This window comes from Notothenia coriiceps, unplaced genomic scaffold (assembly GCF_000735185.1).
Source record: "Notothenia coriiceps isolate Sejong01 unplaced genomic scaffold, NC01 NC01_scaffold00026424, whole genome shotgun sequence".
NCBI classification, from domain to species: domain Eukaryota; kingdom Metazoa; phylum Chordata; class Actinopteri; order Perciformes; family Nototheniidae; genus Notothenia; species Notothenia coriiceps.
In genome coordinates, this window is record NW_011359125.1 from 2322043 (window position 1) to 2340633 (window position 18591).

An 18591-nucleotide genomic window follows, 5' to 3' on the forward strand; every position below is an offset into this window, starting at 1 on the left:
GTTTAGGCGACAGCGAACACCAGCCAAACTCACGGCCTGAGCACACCAAAGTCAGCAGCCGAAGTAAAACAATAGTGTAGGCTTGATATTGATACGAAAAAGGTTGAATAACGCTGTGAGTATGGGTCTGCAGAGAGAAATTTCGCCGCGATTCCAACTGTCTGTATCAGCACTGCGCCAGAGGAGAAATGGAGCAGAGCTGGATGCACTGAAGTGTGTGTGTGAGGAAGCCGGGAGTGGTCAGTTGGACGCAATCAGCTGCTAACAACGGCTCCGCGGATTGGTCCATTTGGTTCCCGGGTAACGCTTACATCATGAAGTTACCGAGAATCATGGAGCAGTGAACGTATCTCCAACCGGCTTTTGAGAGGTATTTCGTGTAGAGTTTAACTCACACAGGTGTCTTGAGGTTTTGCTCGGCACTGTTTAGCACACTGTTTACATGCATAAAAACCTTCATAACACACAAGGGGACGGGTAATAACCGGAAAAGCATGACATGGGACCTTTAAAAAAAGATGATAATCGATGTTCTTTTTTTATAACTCACCTGGAAGGGCCTGACTTTCGCAAAAAGCTCCTCATATTGTTTCCTCCACTTTTCATTCTCTGAACTGTGGGAGCTGAGAAGAAGAAAACGCAGGGTTAAAAAGTGCAATAAAAAAAAAAAAAACCTCAATTAAAAACTGCGCACACAAAAAGAATCCAAACTCCCTCACCTTTTCTCCTGGGCTTCAGTTATCTGTCTCTTGAGTTCCTGCCGCTGCTCCTCCATCTCCCACTGCAGCGTCACCTTCTGCTGAGTCAGAACTTCCACCTGCTCCTGCAGAGCCCGCCTGTCTTGTCTCTGTTCCTCCAACTGGCGCTGCAGAGTCAGGGTCTTCTCCTCCATGATGTCTAATCGCTCCTGGAAGTTCACGCCGCCTTGCACGACCTCCTCCAGGCGATTTCTCTCCTGCTCTGCCACGTTTAGTTCATTTTCCAGAGCGAGCCTGGACTGCTCTTTGACTTCCCCTTGAGACAGAAGACTCTTCATTTCCTCGTCTATTCTCTCAATCTCTGCGTTCAGTCTGAGCACCTCTGACCTGCCCTGCTGGTGCTCCTCCCTTTCAACCTCCAATGCTTCCTTTTCCACCTGTAGAGCTATCTGAATTTCAAACTTCTCTTCTCTTTCTTGTGTGAGCTGTTCCATTATTTCCTCTTTCTCTTGGCGGACCTCCTCTACCAGTTTCTGGGCTTTTTCCTTTTGGAGCTGAGTCAGACCCTGACCTCTCTGTTCCTCTAGCTGCCCCAGAGCCTCTTCTCTCTCTTTCGCCTGCAGCTGTATGTCCAGCTGTAGCTGAGTGATCAGGGCGGCGTGGCTCGTCTCCATGGCTTTTATCTCCTCATCTTTTTGTGCAAGGCAAGTCTGGACCTCCAGCAACTTCCTAATGAGTCAAGGAAAAAAGATAATATAGAAAAAACTGGAAGAATGACAGTTATTTCTACGCAAAGGGAATTGGAAGCATACCTTGAATTATCCTCCCTGGCTTTTGCTCCGGCTAACTGTCGCTCCTGGTGCTCCTCGAGCCCCTCCTTAAGTTGGCTGACCTCCGCCTCTTTCTGTTGAAGCCCTTTCTCCATCTCCTCCACCTGCTGCGTCACCCTCTCCACCTCCGCTTGCAGTTCCTCCCGTCTTCCCTCTGCCCCCCGCAGAGCATCCCTGGTGCTGAAAAGCAGTAGAGAAGCGTTCTGTGAAGCGTACACATTGACTGAATGTTACCTCATAACTCCAGGAATACTGACAACTGGAGTGCTCACCTTTCAAGCTCTGTGACGGAGACTGCCATCTTGCTCAGAGCGTTTGTGTGCGCCTCTTGGAGTTCTGTGATGGCTGCTACATTTTCCTCTTTGAAAGCCGCGCCCTCATTGCTGTTACTAAAAATGACAAGGAAACAGTTTGTGTTAAAATTAGGTACATTTATTGATACAAGTAAAGTAAACCTAGCATTTTACATATTTTATTTGGATCCTTTCTAAAATTGACAAGACTTTTCATGCTTGGTTTAAAGGTGATACTAAATGTAATACTAAAATACTTGCCCTGCTGTCAAGTCAATACAAAATCTAGAAGTTGATAAATAATGACACTTAAGAGAACTGGTCCAACAGTGCTTTTGAAAGCGGAGCAGTTGGCTCATTCATCAAACAGTCGATGGAGAGAAAAATAATATGCAACAATTTGGAGAATCAATATCATTTTACAAGAAAGAAATGACAGACATTATCTGCTTCCTAGCTTCTGAAATGGGGCAATTTGCTGTTTGTTTGTTATGTGATAGTACAGTCGATATCTTCGAATTTGGGACTGCTGGTTGGATACAACAAGGAGGAGTCATCTGGGCTCTAGCATTTCTACTAATTATTAAATAACCCAGCAATTAAAAGACAAATTAATGATAATGAAAATATGTTTTACGGTGCAGACATAGTTGCAAGGGTGTCTCAAAAGACTGTCGTCCTTTAATTGTCTTGAAAGCCAAGTGCTTACAGCGCATGCGGTATAAATGCAACGGCCCAGGTTAGTTTCTGGCATTCGGACACTTTTTGCACGTCATACCCCTTTCTCTTTTCCCAATTTGTTCTCATGTCTTGTCAGAACATGCAAAAAAACAACCTGTCATTGTTGTCAAAGATGTTTTGTGAGTGCCAGGCCTAGTATTTTTTACTGGCTCCGCTCTAAGCTTTCGAATACAATAAAAAAAAAAATGAGGTGCTAAGGTGACTTGCAAACTTGAAATTGGGCACAGCAGAAATAGGAAGTAACCCGCTGTGTCAGATCTGTGATGGACTGGCAACCTGTCAATTATTTTTTTCAATTGACTTTGTACTCAGTGCACTGGGACACAATTCCAACTGCTTGCGGCTCTAAATAGTAATACCCAGGCAGGGGCAAAACAAAAAAAGGCCAACTCCGTTCAAGTATGATTTCAAACTTCCTCATTTAATGATATATGTGTATGTATATATATATATACACACACACATACATACATACATACATATATTAGGGCAGATTAATCACAGCTTAAAAATGTATTAATCATGATTAATCACCATTCGAACTATGTCCAAAATAGGCCATTTCTTTATGTATATTTTTGTGGGAATGGAAAGATAAATGAAAGAAGGCGGATATATCCATTTAACATACAGTATGTATGTTTATTATAACATTGTTCTGTGTGTCAAAATGAAAGACATTCCACACACCTATCAATCATCAAACCGTGGGGTCTTATTTCATTACGTGTTGATTTCTATCAACATGTAATGTTGTATCGATGTATATAGAGCAGAGATGTACTACAGCAAAGGTATTCTCCGTCAGGACTTCCTGCAACAACACCACGCCGTTATCTTGATTCTGATTGGCCAGAAGACATTATCAAAGATGTTCTATTGAGAAGACGATCACTACGTGACTTTTGTCACGTAGTGATCGTCTTCTCAATAGAACATCTTTGATAATGTCTTCTGGCCAATCAGAATCAAGATAACGGCGTGGTGTTGTTGCAGGAAGTCCTGACNACATATATATAAATAATAAGTAATTTCGATAGATAAAAACAAGGTAGACATTCCGAATGTTTACCATTACCTGTGCTTTTATTCAGACGATTTAGTAATTGATCGATCCAATAGTGAATTTTTTATATAAAACGAGTGCATAAACGTGTCGTCTTTAATACAGTCATCCAGACTTACGAGTCATAATAACGTTTATCTGGATGAGTCCGTAAAGATACACAAAAGGACAAACGTAAACATTTTATAAGACCCATTAGGGTGAGGTGGTGACGATGTTGGACTCAGATGACGTAGTGACAGACAATCGTACACTAAGCAGTTCAAAAAACACTATAACGGACAACTCACAATAATCCCAAACACCCATCAAGTACGTGTACCAAGTGTGGACCTTCGAAGGGTCGTGTCTATGGTGTCAAAAAGATCAAATAATAAGGAAGTAATGGTTTATCGTGGATATAATGATTATTACATGTATAATTACAATTTTGTGTGTGTGTGTGTGTGTGTCGTTGTGTGTGTGTGTGTGTTGTGTGTGTGTGTGTGTGTGTGTGTGTGTGTGTGTGTGTGTGTGTGTGTGTGTGTGTGTGTGGTGTGTGTGTGTGTGTGTCACGCCACATACTGACTATAGGTACGTTACAAACTCGCACGAGACGTCCAACTTTGCTAGTGATGATGGACAGGGTTCACTTGGACCGGACGATGTGTTAGACGCTCCTCTCCGTAACCAGGGCTATGGTGTTTGTCAGACTTCGTGCACTGCGGTGTTCCGTCGTCACAACTGGGACGGCCTTTTTTGACCGGTCTAAAAAAAAAACAAAAGGGGTCCCCGTACCAGACTAATTCCATTCTTGTCTCAAACACTCGTACCTCTGGATAGTCCGTTTTGGTGTGAAGTAACAAAGGTTTTTCCTCTACCCTCTTCGACGGTGGTGGTCTTGACAAATAAATCTTTTGAACCCATCTTCACCCTTCCTTTAGTTCCTCCTTCGACCGATACCACATGAGCGTGTCTTTTGCTGTCGCGGAAACTCCACACCAAACACGTTCGACAAGAGGTCTTCCTTATGTTTAATTAGTCCACGTCCCTGATTTACTGACCTTTTTGAAACGGTGGTTAATGACTTTTTGGTGCTATTGTGAGGTCTTGTATGATTTGTGTACGCTTAGTACCTTTCTCAATCTCAAAGCTAATGTTTTCCCCGGGTTTGATAACTAATCCTGACTCTACACGCGTATGTCTGTATCTTTCCTTCTCTACCGCACCGTCGCACGCCCTGGGTGCGGACACTCCCACCATTGTTCCACCAGCGGCGAGTAAGTTAGTAATCCCGACCTCTCTCTTGTACCCCCGGAGTCCCCGCTTGTACGACTGTGTGAGTTTTGTTTGGGTTGTTACCGTTGGAGGAAATTTCTTCACCTCGGACTCGTACCGTGTGTTACAAACTGGGACGATTACTTTCCTTGTGCAATCGGGATTTCAGTTTTTTCCCTCACGTTGGATATGGTTGTAATAGAGCTTTTTTTATAAAGGTTTTACTTGATGTAACTTACAATAGCCGACTCTCTCTAGTCGACGGGTGTACTAACTTCTTTAATTCGTCCGATTATAATAAGGTAGTAAGACCTGACGGCTGTGGAGCTGTAATCGGGTGTGTCTCGTCAATAGTACAGTAAGAATTCCTAATCCAATGTTACCCTCTCTACGGTGCTTCAATTCCTTGTGAAGTACCCCGAAGGAAACAGCGACTCCTTTAGTTGACCGCCTCTCAAACACGTAGGGAAAGTAGGACCTTTCCGGAGGTTCTTGACCTTGTAGGGGGAAACCCTGACCAATCCATGCTCAGAAGACTGTTACCACGGGTTATACGCGTCAACTTTTTTGTTTGCTCAAGTCCGGTCCAATGAACTTGATTTGGGCTCCCGTGATAAGCGACGGTACACCGCGTGTGTGAGAAGTTAGAACCCACAATCGAACTTACGCTTTTCGAGGGATCTAAACGGGTGCCTATGAAACGATGGAGGTTTCGAAATAATGTAACACAAAGTCGTAGTTGTTTCCGGGGCGACCGCTGTTAAACTTCTCGGTACAGGGCTGATGGAACCTTTAGTACGTCAGACTTTGGTCCAAACCGTCTCGGCCCCCAGTGTCCACACCTTCGACACGCGTATAGTCCGAGTAGTCAAGCTCTACGCTCAAAACCTCCACTCCGCCTGTTCGTGACTGTACTACTAGTTTTATCTCGCGTGTCGAGAAACCGGACTCCTTCACCCCAGGATGCGAAGCAGGTAAACGTGACACCGCACCACCGTGTGCTGTGGGCAAGGAGTCATTTCAAGTTTGTCGCAGTCATTGCAGTACGTCAGACACAGTTACGTTGAACTGTAGTGTCAACTGGAGGACTCTTTCTGTTTCCGGGTGGGACTTATGAGTCGTCCGGTGACCTAAACGGGCCGGAGTGCTAGTCGGGACGTATTTGCTGTACACACTCCTACTACCTACACCCCGACAGGAGTTCCTCTTCTCCACCCTGCCAGTTGGTTCTCGTCAAGAGAATATTTAGCGGTGACTACTCGTCTAACCGGTACGGGATTTTTTCTACCTTCAATGTAAAAAGTTGTCCCTAGCCTAACTACAAACGTAGTGGAAGGGAGTTACTCGCAACAACTTTGTCGGACCTTCTTCAAGGTCCGTTTACACCCGAACAGTTGAAGGGGCTTGACGGGTCCCTTGCTCAACTGGTTCGTCACAGTTGTGACTCGTTGGTGGGACTTCGAGTACTCGCCTGTCAGTCTGTATCTACTTTTCTCAACGTGAACCTCGACTTACTTGAAAGGTTGAGAGGGGAGTGGGTGTTCTGGTGGGACCTTGACAACCAAAAGAACTTTACTTCTTGGACTCCCTCATAGGATTACATCAACCGGGAGTCAAAAACCACACAGTGCAGTTGGTGTAAAAAGAGCTATCAAGCTAGATGGTAAAGCAGCTCATCTGCCAGCTTCTATCATACTATATATCAGCTGCTATCATTAGTTAACGTTAGCTAGCTAGCTTTATACCGTTGCTTGAAAAATGCCAATAAACACAAACAGTCATCAGACATACCTCTGTTTTCCTGGAGTTTTTCCTCCTCTCTCTTTCTTCGCCTTCTCCATGCGCCCCAGACGGCTTTTTCGTTGGGGTTGCCCCGCTTCATGTTGTGACAGTGAAGTTCTAATTCTCGTTCAAGACGCGAGCGCGCGCGACACGCGAAACACAAATGGACAGAACCAAAGAAAACATAGAGAGGGGTGGTGCAGTGTTGGGGCGCCCCTACGTTTTATTTTTCATATTCTCAAAAAAACAAATTAATCCTGATCTGAGCGGCGCCTAAAAAAAAGGAATCTGTGGGGCGCCTACAAAAAGAAAAAAATATACATAGGCCTATTCAAAAATAAATAAATTTGGACTGCACCCCTGCGCTCCCTCTACAGTTCAGCGCCCCAGGCGAAAATGTATAACGCCAGTTAGGCGGGCCGGCCGAGTAGCGAGTTGAGAAACATTATTGCTACAAAAACATTATCTTGCAGTCTTAGTGTTGCCAACTCGTTTCTAACATTTAAAAAGACAAACAAATGCGTCTATGGTCGGTGTATTTTCGACCTTTCCAATCCAGGCAAGATCTCTTTCCCCAGTCTGTGTGCGAGGGGGCGGGGCAGTTTACACACACACGGCTGCTACATGCAGCAACACACGGCGGGGATGGCGGAGACATACTTGTCAACCCTCCCGATTTTCGCGGGAGACTCCCGATTTCATTGCCCTCTCCCGGTTTCCTCCCGGGGTCATATTTCTCCCGCATTTCTCCCGATTTCTGACAAAATCAGATTTACACACAACTGTTTCCACTCAGACTTTAATACAGCTACACCATTGTTTGGTTTCCATGGTAACACGTCTCTTTAGTAGCGCGCGCAACTCAAAGTCTGAGAGGGTGGTGAGGCAGATATTCACAGAAAACAGAAAAATAATCGACAACTACTCTACTCTCTGCTCACTCCTTTCCTGTAAAATACAGGTCATGCTCCATCAAGGATGGTGCTACAGGCCGCAAGGCAGTGCACTTACAACTACAATAAGCATGTTGATGTTAATCTAACAGCTCCGGCGATCCACTAGCAACCCCCCCAATTTTGTATTTTTAAATGCTCCCGATTTCTGAGGTCTAAAGGTTGGCAAGTATGGGCGGAGAGAAGCGCTCCAAGGTGTGGTTAAATGTTACCCGTCTTGAGGTGGACAATGCTCGTTGCCGAGAGTGTTTAGCATGTAAGGGCGGTAACACGAGCAATTTGTCTAAACATTAAGCAAAAGTGCACCACATTCAGACGGAGGAATGCACCGGGTTCGACTGTCTTTCTAGCAGCTCTGTAGCCCCATCCACGAGTAACGTTTCCACGTCAGGTGTTATGTATGCTAGCAGCAACACATGGAGTTAACACAATTATACAAACATGGGTTAATGATTAGAGGTAACAGAGTTACTCTTTATTTTGTTAAAGTTTCAGCTATTCTGTTAACAGTTCTGTTATCAGATTATTTAGTACGATTTGTTAAAACATTGTTGTTTCTTTTGATGTGAAATATTATTTATTTAATTAATAAAAAGCAATGTTAATTTTGTTCACAATTTGTTTAGTTAATTTAAGAATATATGTATTTTTGAATCAAGTATTCATCTTTATTGTCTTCATTGCTAGTTTCCACATGCCTAAAACAACCTCAAGCTAAATCTAAAAGTTGATGGCTAAATAAGAGCGTTTGAGAAATTGTGCAAGGCATAATAGTCCGAATAGTCGATTAATCGTTTCATTAATCGATAGATTAATCGATTATCAAATTAGTCGTTTGTTGCAGCCTAGTTGTCCCATGTATAAATAAAACGTGTTATTCAGAAACTCTTGCAATTTGGGATTTTTTTTTGGGTTGGTAGACCTCGGTGAGCTGGTCATTTCAAAAGTAGCTCACCAGCCAGGGGTTCTCAAAGTATAATAATAACGTTTGCATAGAATTTTTTTTCTTTGACAATCCACTATCACTATCAGAATAAACAGAAGGGCAACCATGGCAACCATGCTCCGGGGTCGCAAACGCAAACGTTCCCGTGTAAATGGGGTCTAAGTACGGCAAAGTACTTGGTGTGAGAGCGGCTATAGTAATGTTTACAATGTAGTATTGCAACTTTAATTTAAGTAAACTATAATACTTATTCCACCACCTTATTAATAGCATGGTTGTTCAGTTGAGAGATCAGAAAGAAAAATTTGATATTTAGCATTGTATTTATTTATTTATCTTTTGATACAGTCAAAGGGAGAGGAGGGAGGGGGGGCTAAATAAGGATTTTTAACACATACACATTCACACATATCAAACAGGAATTCATTTTTAAAAAAGTTATATGAAAGGACAAGGCATCCGCATGTAATACAATATGACAAAACACAACAGAACGCCAGATAAATGCAACCATGAAGGCATCATCAAATCTCAGAGTGATGAGGAAGGCAGGGCGGAGCGGGCGGTGCAGACTGAAGAGGAAACACTGGAGGAAACACCACCACTGACACAGATAGCATGCAACGCTCAATCACTGTTGCCATGTTTTGTGTTTTCTGTGTGGAATGAATTTCTGTAGGCTCAACTCAGAGAAACAACAGCGGAGAAGGCACGTCTCCAGGGTCAGAATGGAATCATTGTAAGCATTTATCAACGAAATACAGTACAGTAAGATAGGAATAAAGTAGAATATACCGACATGAACAGAGTACAAAAGATGAATAATGGAATTAATAGTGGTATTAACTTTAACAATACAATAAACCAAAATAAACTGGGCTCAAACACAAGAAGGTGATTAAGAACATACATGAAAGTCAGACATTGAATCTCATGTAACGTGTTTTATTAACTTCCAGCTACAACATATTTGGTCACTAATTTGTATCATATGCTAATCTATTACTCTACTGTAAGGACAGGTTGTTTTGTACACATAACCTTAATACTTAATACAAAAAGAATCCATAAATTACAATATTTAAAGCAAGAGATGCATATCAAAAGCTACTAGTATGTCTAGATGGTTACCACTAATACAAAATGTATCATGTGCGGGGGCTTTAGAGTCAAAGCGACACTCAAAGGCTTTTTATTTCACTGTGGAAATGTGCAACGATCACATGACAGGTCCTGCTTTCAGCCGTGCAGCTGGCATTCATAACCATTTTCTTTTTATTAGATCCGTTGAATGGGATCTGTGCTTGTTCATAATTGTGCATTCAAAAAGCATGCATGTAAAAATACTCAAGGGACTCGTTTTTGTTCTGATCTTGCCCTTTTACTGTGTGTATGATTGAAGGAGAGAAAGCTACGAGACAGTGAAAACGCATGCCTGTAAATGATTAAATTCACAAACTAAGAGCAACAATCCCTGTTTTTTTTTGCAGTTAATGATTAGCCCTAGACGTCTTTAAGATGCTGTCGGAGTAGATTGGCTGACATGAAGCACTCTCTATGCAGGAAAGCATCATTAAGCACGCGTGCAGGCACAAAAACTACCAACATGTTAAAGATATTCTCAACCAGCAGCCAATCGGAGTGGTGAAATCTGTGTGGTCAAATGTGTCACTTCTCAGCCTATGGTAACAAAGCGTCTTCGTTACCATGCTCACAGGGACAGAGACCGCCCAGTGAACGCTTCAAATGGCAATTTCTTGTTGCTACTTACAATATGGAGGCGCGAGAAGGCAACTTTATATTCATCAGACTGCTCTTTTGACTGTTCTTGTGCAAGTTATGCTGGAAACGTTTAGCGTAAACAAGGAATATGCACAAAAAATATGTGGTTGTACACAAAGAGGGCTAGATGAGTTCGGGGATAAAAGATGGAAATCAATGCAGTACATTACTTCTGCACTGAAGAGAACAAAGACGAGGGGAATACTACTCTGGATCTGCATGCAGACACACTGCTCCACACACACATACACACACACACACACACACCTGCACATGTACACTGAATGACTGCTGCCAAGGCAAAAGGGCCGCTGGATGAATCCTGTGCTTTTGGATTTTGGTTCATAGTTAAATCGGAGAGTAACGCCGCTTCAGCCAATCACTGCGCAGCTTGCTTGGCTCGCTGGGTGTGGCACTTCATACACAGGATCTTGCCATCCAATGGGTAGCAGCCATTTTCATCGGCTTCTATGGAGAGAGGGCGGGCACAATCCTGCAGGACAGACACACAGATGTGTTTATTAGCAGGTTATTTACTAAGATAAGATAAGAAGTACTTTATTGATCCCAATTTGAGATTTCTTTGCGTTGCAGCAGCTTAAAAAGACATGGTGTTGTACAATAAACAATTAAAAGACTAGAAATAAACATTCCAACATGTAAACATCTCAATAGCTATGATCTGTTTTATTGTGTTGCACTGTAGGAGGAGCCTGTGACCTAAGATGTTCACTACACTCTAGCTATGCACACATCACAGTAAAAGCCTAGAACCTTGAACATGAAGTGAGGTTTATTTTGACAACACCTTGAGTTTAAATGTCTCACCTCACAACGGTAACACTTCAGGTGGAAGTTCTTGTCCAGAGCCACCACTCTGACCGTCTCCTCGCTGCCCGGGGAGGGGACGATGGGCTCGTTACAGCTCACACACTGAGGGGAGAAACGCCTGGGATAGAGAGGGGGGGGGGTTAGTTGATCGCCTTAAGCTAATTCTCACACATTCACACTCATAGTCAAGTAGCACCGAAAGCAGTATGCTGAGGGGCCTGCCAGCTAGTTGTCTGACGGATTTATTGGTATTTCTTTCTTTGTCCGATGGGAGGGGACAAGGACAGAGGGGGTCGTGTCAGGGATATTCTGTACAAACTGTCCACTGAGATATGTGTGATATTGAGCTGTATAAATAAACATTGATTGATTGATTTTTATAGCCACAGTTTAGCCTGTGCACACTTTCACATGAGGAAGAAGAGCTGCTGCCTCCTTCCTCCAATAAACTCTTATCAGTATCCAGAGGTGATAAATGGGGTCATAGAAATGTATAAACTGCTTAAAATAGATTTGACCTTTCAAAATCATACAGGACCAAGAGCAACAGACTTCCCCTTCAATTGTTTATAGCACATACATCTGGTTACAATCCATACATTTATGTATACTTACAATAAGCTGTGTTTTATTCCAATGTAAAGTATTTAAATGGTAAATGGACTGTACTTATATAGCGCTTTGTCCAGTCTTTACGACCCCTCAAAGCGCTTTACATACTACATGTCATTCCCCCATTCACACCCATTCATACAGAGCAGTGTACCTTACTCTAGGAACTAACATTCACACACATTTGGCCATGCCATCGGGAGCAACTCCCATTCCCATACATTCTCCTTTATCCTGTTTTACTACATTTGTACCCAGTGTCAGATGTGTTGTTCCAAGAAGCTGGGACTTCAGATGTTCATTGCCAACCAGACGACACAAGAGAGAGAGATGTTTGAAAAGAGTAAATTATATAGAAATAATAACTAATAAATAGAATTATTTACAAATACACGGACCTTCCTATGTGTCTCTGCTTGTGTTTATAACATCCCCAAACCATTGATGATAATAATAAACCTGACAAAGTTATTTCCATGTATGATGAGAAATTCAATTTGATTGATTTGTTGATTTTTACAGAAACTATTTTCAGTCGTCTTTTTTTCTTTAAGCTTTAAAGGTAGGGTAGGTAAGAATGGAGAAACCAGCTGGAGTGCGCTAGAATTTGAAAATACGCAGCCGAAAAAAATCTGCCCCTTCCTTCAGACTTCTTTACAGAGCCCCTCCTCCAACACACACGAACGCACACATGACCAATGAGGGCACGAGATCAGTTTGTGCACAGATGGAAGGCTGACAGGCAGGTAGGCCATCCAGTTACTTTAGCCGGGCCGGCTCAGATGATTGGTCCTATTTTTTACAGCGCCACGGCTTCCACAGATGACTTTTTTTAATGTATTTATTGTCAAAGCATTTAATGAATTCATTGCTCTCGGGATGTTAAGTCAGCGTTGGCTCGGGGGGACGAGGTCGTAGAGAGGGAGGCGGAGGGCTTCGGGGGGGCGGCGAGGACGGGTGGGTTTTGGGTCGGGGGCGGGGCCGAAGTTGGTGTAGTTCTCAAAGAGGGAAAGCGAACGTCTAATGACGGTTTGGTTTGGGGGGCGACGGGACGAGGGGAGAGTCGGGTTCTACCCGCAGGAGGAGGAAGGAGGTAGGATTGGTTGGTTATTTTTAGAGGAGGAGAGGAGTCGGGTCTACTAACCGCAGTGGGAGGAGAGGAAATTGGGTTGTTACTTTAGAGGAGGAGGAGGAGTCAGTTCTACTACCGCAAGGGGGAGGAGCAGGAAATTGGTTGGTTACTTTAGAGGAGAGGGAGGAGTCGGGTTCTACTACCGAAAGCGGGAGGAGGAGAAATTGGTGTGTTACTTTAGAGGAGGAGGAGGAGTCAGGTTCTACTACCGTAGGGGAGGAGGAGGAATTTGTTTAGTTACTTAGAGGAGGACGGTCGTTGTCATACCAAACAAAAAAAGTGGTGATCATAGTACAGGTACAAAAAACGCATAAAAAAGACAAAAACGAAAATAAAATGTAAATATAGATAAAATTAACAAATATGATTGATAAAATTAGGAACCGTCATATTAAGTTCCTGAAAGAAGAAGGCAACTTTCATACTAATATCTCTCCGCTTCAGGGCGGTATGAAGGCCAGGTACCCTTGGAATAAAACCTTTTTAATACATAACTTCAGTTACCTCTCCCTTTCCAATAGAAAGCTAGGGCAAACTATAACAGGTGCTTATGTGTATGACACAAACAGTTAGAATTTTGAGTAAAAGGTACGTATTTTCAGTGGCAAAACAGCATTTGACAACTAACTTTATATTCTGATACTTTTAATGCGTTGATCTTTCTGATGTCTTAGGGTCTCAGTATTGACTAAAGTATTAACAAAAGGAGTGATTTAATCGATTCTATTCTATTGAAATTGTTCTGACACACGAACCATGGTCCAAACAATAGTATTGTCGTTACCGAACGAACAAAAAGCGAAGGGCGACTACTCTCCTGGTTCACCGACCTAGTTCAACGATGGATCGACGTGCAATCAATCGTAATTTCGGAATCGAACAGAAAAATAATCGGATTGGTCCTTCATTGTAAATTCGTTGGTTTTGTCAGGTCATTCTCATAATCAAAGTATAAAGACCTTGGGACAACTTCTCATGACAGTGTGGCCACACCTCTAAGGCCCATAATTATTGTAAATTCGGCCTACTGGGGCCACCTCTGTACGATTACGATTGCGATGTATATCGTGAGCGCATAGAAAGATGAAACACGATAGACTGTTTACTGAATGTAACTTGGTAATATTTTCTAGTCCGTCAAGTCCCCTTAGTTTCCTTCGGTCCGGTCGAAACGTACTGTAAGAAAAGACCTGCACAAAGTAACACCACTACCCTCCCATCAGTTAAGGGAACAACCTTTCTGTCATCCTGCCGGTTGAATCCCTGCAACAACAACACCGCTCTTGTCTCTGAACTCCCAGTACTCGCCCAAAGTCGGTCTTTTTTCAGCGGAATGCGGTCAAAAATTCCGTTTTGTAAAAAAAAATGAATTTTTTAATAGAAATTTACTGTGTAGTACACAATTAAGCCCTTGTTAAGTTTGCCTAGCTTTCTATTGAAAGAGAGAGGTAACTGAAGTTATGTATCAAAAGGCTTTAATTCAGGGTACCTCCAAGTGCAAGCGGAGAGATATGTTTATTTCAAATAATAATAATATAATAATAATTATAAAGTGATTCATTTGTGAGTAACGAAACGTACATGTCATTTTTTCCGTGTATGTTAAATCGACCAGCTCAAGTAGTGTACTCCTTAATAAGTAGAGACCTGGACATGTTGGCAAAATATCTCCATTGACGAAGTTATCACTTATTGTTTTACGGGAAATTCCATACAACTTACTTCGATACACCTTATTACATACCTAAATTTACCACACACACACACCACACACACACACACACACACACCACACACACACACACACACCACACTGCACACACACACACACACCCACAACACACACCACACACACACCACACACACACACAAACACACACACACACCACAACACACACCAACACCACACACCACACACACAACACCCACACACCACACACACACACATGGGAGTGGGGAAGGCCGGGTACCGATAGGGTCCACCTTCCGCAGGGAGACTTATACTCCCCTCCACCTCTCGAACCTCTCCCTCTGGTTCCGAGTAGTTCTCTGTACCGTGTTTGCGTGGGCAGTAGTGAGGGGTGGTGTCCAATGTGTGTGGTGCTGGTTTCTGTCTGCCGACCTACACTATAAACGACTAAATTTTTTAATGTAATAGTAACGTAAGATTTACCTAAACAAACGTGAATAACTCTTTTGTAACATTATGGTCTGCACATTTATATTTTTTCGATGATAATGATGAAAAGTTTGTCCTCCAGTTTTCATAAAATGTGTTTTGTCTTATTCTTATGTTGAATATTTTGTGCTTCATTTTTGTTTGTTTTTCTCTTGACTTTCAAGTCTAAAAAAGACCATGCGTTTATAAATACTATTTTTTACATAAGTGTCCGAAATTATATAGAGACGTCACCAAGAGTCAAGTGACGAACTGGAATTTCCCTGTATGGGGCTTTGTTTGACATAAACTTACGTTCAACGTCTCTCAACTTCTATAGACGTAGCTAGTTTTTATCTCCTTGACTACCGAGAGCAGAACCTTCGAATTTCGTTCGTTTTTATTATTTTTTAGTTTACATTTCAGAGATAGGTCTCCACTAAGTGTCCTAGAACGAGAGTCATCAAACGTACCTCCTTGAAAGAGACGTTGACAGAGGAACCGACCTCCTTCACGCTTGTCTCTTAACCGCCCCATCAACCACATTCTTTTTATTAGGATGTATTGCGACGAGTTTGGTTCTCAGGCATTTTGATTTGGTAGGTAATTTGGCAGACAAAAATTACACCTTTATTATTGTTAATGACCCATAAATAAACTCGCGAAAAGTTCAGAGCTTCGCGTACATGTAATGTTATAATTGTTACTTATCGAAACAATAATATTATGCGTATTGCCCATCCTGTGACATCAATAATTGTGTTCGTCTCCTCTCATCGTTCTACCCTACAATAAAACACTTGTAGAACAAAACTATAGAATAAATAAGTTTGCAGAGAGAGCACGGAGAGAGGAGGACAAGCTCTCTACACCCTTCGACACCGGCTCCGAGACAGGGCGTGGGGTCGGCCGACAGTTCGGTACGCTCCTTGAGAAGGTGAGGCTGCGAAGACGGACGGACTCGACGGTCGCGGGGGACGTCCCGTACGTAAATGCTGCGCTGCCCGGGGGGTCACACTACGACGATGTGCCACTCCCGGTTACGTGTTGAGTCCTAGTGTCGTTTCTGTGTATTGAAAAGTTTAAGTTTGCAAAATTCAGTTGTAATAAGTTTTAGGTTGAGAGGTACAGAGAAGAAGTAGTTGTACAAAGGGGAGAAGAAAGTACAGGAAGATGTAGTTGTACAACAGGGTGAGAAGAAGTACAGAGAAGATGTAGTTGTACACAGGGAGAAGAAGTACAGAGAAGATGTAGTTGTACAAGGGGAGAAGAAGTACAGAGAAGATGTAGTTGTACACAAGGGGAGAAGGAAGTAGTTTGTACAACGGGAGAAGAAGTACCAGAGAAGATGTAGTTGTCACAGGGGAGAAAAGTACAGGAAAGAGTAGTTGTACACAGGGGAGGGGAGGTACAGAGAAGATGTAGTGGTACACAGGGGAGAAGAAGTACAGAGAAGATTAGTTGTACCAGGGCGAGAAGAAGTACAGAGAAGAAGTAGTTGTCACAGGGGAGAGAAGTACAGAGAGAAGTAGTTGTACACAGGGAGAAAGAAGTACAGAGAAGAAGTTAGTTTACCACAGGGAGAAGAAGTACAGAAAGAAGTAAGTTGGACACAAGGGGAGAAGAAGTACAGAGACAGATGCGGTGGTACACAGGGGAGAGAGTACAGAGAAGATGTAGTTGTACACAGGGAGAAGAAGAGTTGTTACAAAGGGGAGAAAAGTACAAAAGATGTAGTTGGTACTTACAGGGGAGAAAAGAGTACAGAGAAATGTAGTTGTACAATGGGGAGAGGAGGTAACAGAGAAGATATAGTGGTACACGGGAGAAGAGTACAGAGAAGAAGTGTCTGGTACACAGCGAAGAAGAGTACAGAGGAGATGTATTGTACACAGGGGAGAAGAAGTAGTTGTACACAGGGGAGAAGAAGTACAGAGAAGGAAGTAGTTGTACAAAAGGGGAGAAGAAGTAACAGAGAGATGTATTGTACAACAGGGGAGAAGAAGTACAGAGAAGATGGTAGTTGTACACAGGGGAGAAGAAGTAGTTGACACAGGGGGAGAAGAAGTACAGAGAGATGTAGTCGTACCAGGGGAGAAGTAAGTACTAGAGAAGATGTTTAGTTGTACAAGGGAGATGGAGGTTACAGAGAAGTATAGTGTACACAGGGGAGAAGAAGTACAGAGAAGAGTAGTTTGTACACAGGGAGAAGAATGTACAAGAAGAAGTAGTTGTACACAGGGAGAAAAAGTACATGAGATAGATGTAGTTGTACACCAGGGGAGAAGAAGTACAGATGAAGATGTAGGTGTACACAGGGGTAGACACTCTTTGTCTGAGACTTTCAAAGTCCTTGTTTTAAGAGAGAGAAAAACTTAAGGTAAAGATATTTTTGGACAGACTTTTACTCTGTACTAGTCGTAAACCGGATGAATACTACAGCACTAACCAAAACAGGAACACATTGGAATCGGTTAGTCGTTGGTTCCATTGGGGGGGATGGATATAGTGGACTGAGGAGAATCCGTGGTACTCGAAGAAACATTGGTTAGAGAGAGTCTCCTGCACCCCTCCCCGAGGAACAAAAGTTAACTCTGTACAAAACAAAACATATATTGACTCGGATAACTTACTCTTTGTCAAATTTATCCCTAGAAATTAGCATGAATTACTACATGGACTATGTAGGTGGTACGAGAAATATTGTGTTGATCGATTATTATGTGTTACACTAATAATTAGGAAGGGGGCGACCAGCAGTCTCGAGAGACCGCCACACAAGGGCGACGAAAACCCTCTCCAGTGTCCGGCGCCGACTCCGTCACCCGGTCACAAGGTGAGAGTGACAAAGGGCGACGTCGTGGACGATACGAGAGACCTCCCCGCGGGAAGTAGTGGCTGCTGTTGTTCGGTGGGGATGACGCAGGCCTAATGTGTCCTCTATGGCCGACGAAAGTTCCTAAGTTTAAGTCTAGTTCCGAAAAATAAAAATATAACGTGATCTCACCTTCAATACCTGTACTTTTCGAAGAGGTGTCCGAGGAGGTTCACGTTGGGTTATTGTGCTATGTTATCACGTTCTTCCTCAGATAATGTTCAGTAACCTTATATAATAATCTATTTATAAGTGTAGTGGCTGCTGCTGGGATGACGCAGCGGCCTAAAGGTGTCCATCTAAGAGCAGTTCCAAACCTGTTTGTTTGTTACACCCTGTTCTGAAACTGTTTCTTCAAAGAGTTAAAGATTAAGGGGAGGAGCTGAGGAAGGAGCACACATGAATCTAGGGCGGGTGTCCTCTACGCTTCAGCTCCTCCCTTGGCTCCTACTCTCCTCCCCTTCGTCCGTCCGCCAATCCCTTTACTTTGAGGAGAGGAGGACTCGCCAGTAAATTTTCTGCAGGTATTACTACTGTCCTCTGTCCGTCGGGAGACCAGACTAACCTGGTCTACACAATGTATTGCGTGTTCACGCCAATATTAGCTCTGGTTATTGTCTCGATGTGCTTACATC

At 42.9% G+C, this 18591-nt stretch overlaps 2 protein-coding genes and 1 long non-coding RNA gene across 3 annotated transcripts in view; all 3 read right to left on the minus strand.

Moving 5' to 3' along the window:
- Window positions 1-6726, minus strand: part of LOC104957141 (hyaluronan-mediated motility receptor-like) — a 29668-nt gene extending 22942 nt beyond the window's left edge. Inside the window, exons 1-5 of the mRNA XM_010784752.1 lie at window positions 6677-6726; window positions 1801-1917; window positions 1511-1708; window positions 720-1427; window positions 551-623 (exon numbers count right to left, since the gene is read on the minus strand). Of these exons, the coding sequence (XP_010783054.1) occupies window positions 551-623; window positions 720-1427; window positions 1511-1708; window positions 1801-1917; window positions 6677-6726 (1146 nt within the window). The remainder of the gene's footprint in view (window positions 1-550; window positions 624-719; window positions 1428-1510; window positions 1709-1800; window positions 1918-6676) is intronic.
- Window positions 6727-9876: 3150 nt separating this feature from the next.
- Window positions 9877-11454, minus strand: LOC104957063 (uncharacterized). The gene is made up of 2 exons (XR_799632.1): window positions 11177-11454; window positions 9877-10841 (listed from the first exon to the last, which is right to left on the minus strand). It is a non-coding gene; the product is annotated as an uncharacterized lncRNA (long non-coding RNA).
- A 759-nt stretch (window positions 11455-12213) lies between these two features.
- The window catches only part of cast (calpastatin), a 32924-nt gene continuing 26546 nt past the window's right edge, over window positions 12214-18591 (minus strand). Inside the window, exon 12 of the mRNA XM_010784753.1 lies at window positions 12214-12330. Within this exon, the coding sequence (XP_010783055.1) occupies window positions 12214-12330 (117 nt within the window). The remainder of the gene's footprint in view (window positions 12331-18591) is intronic.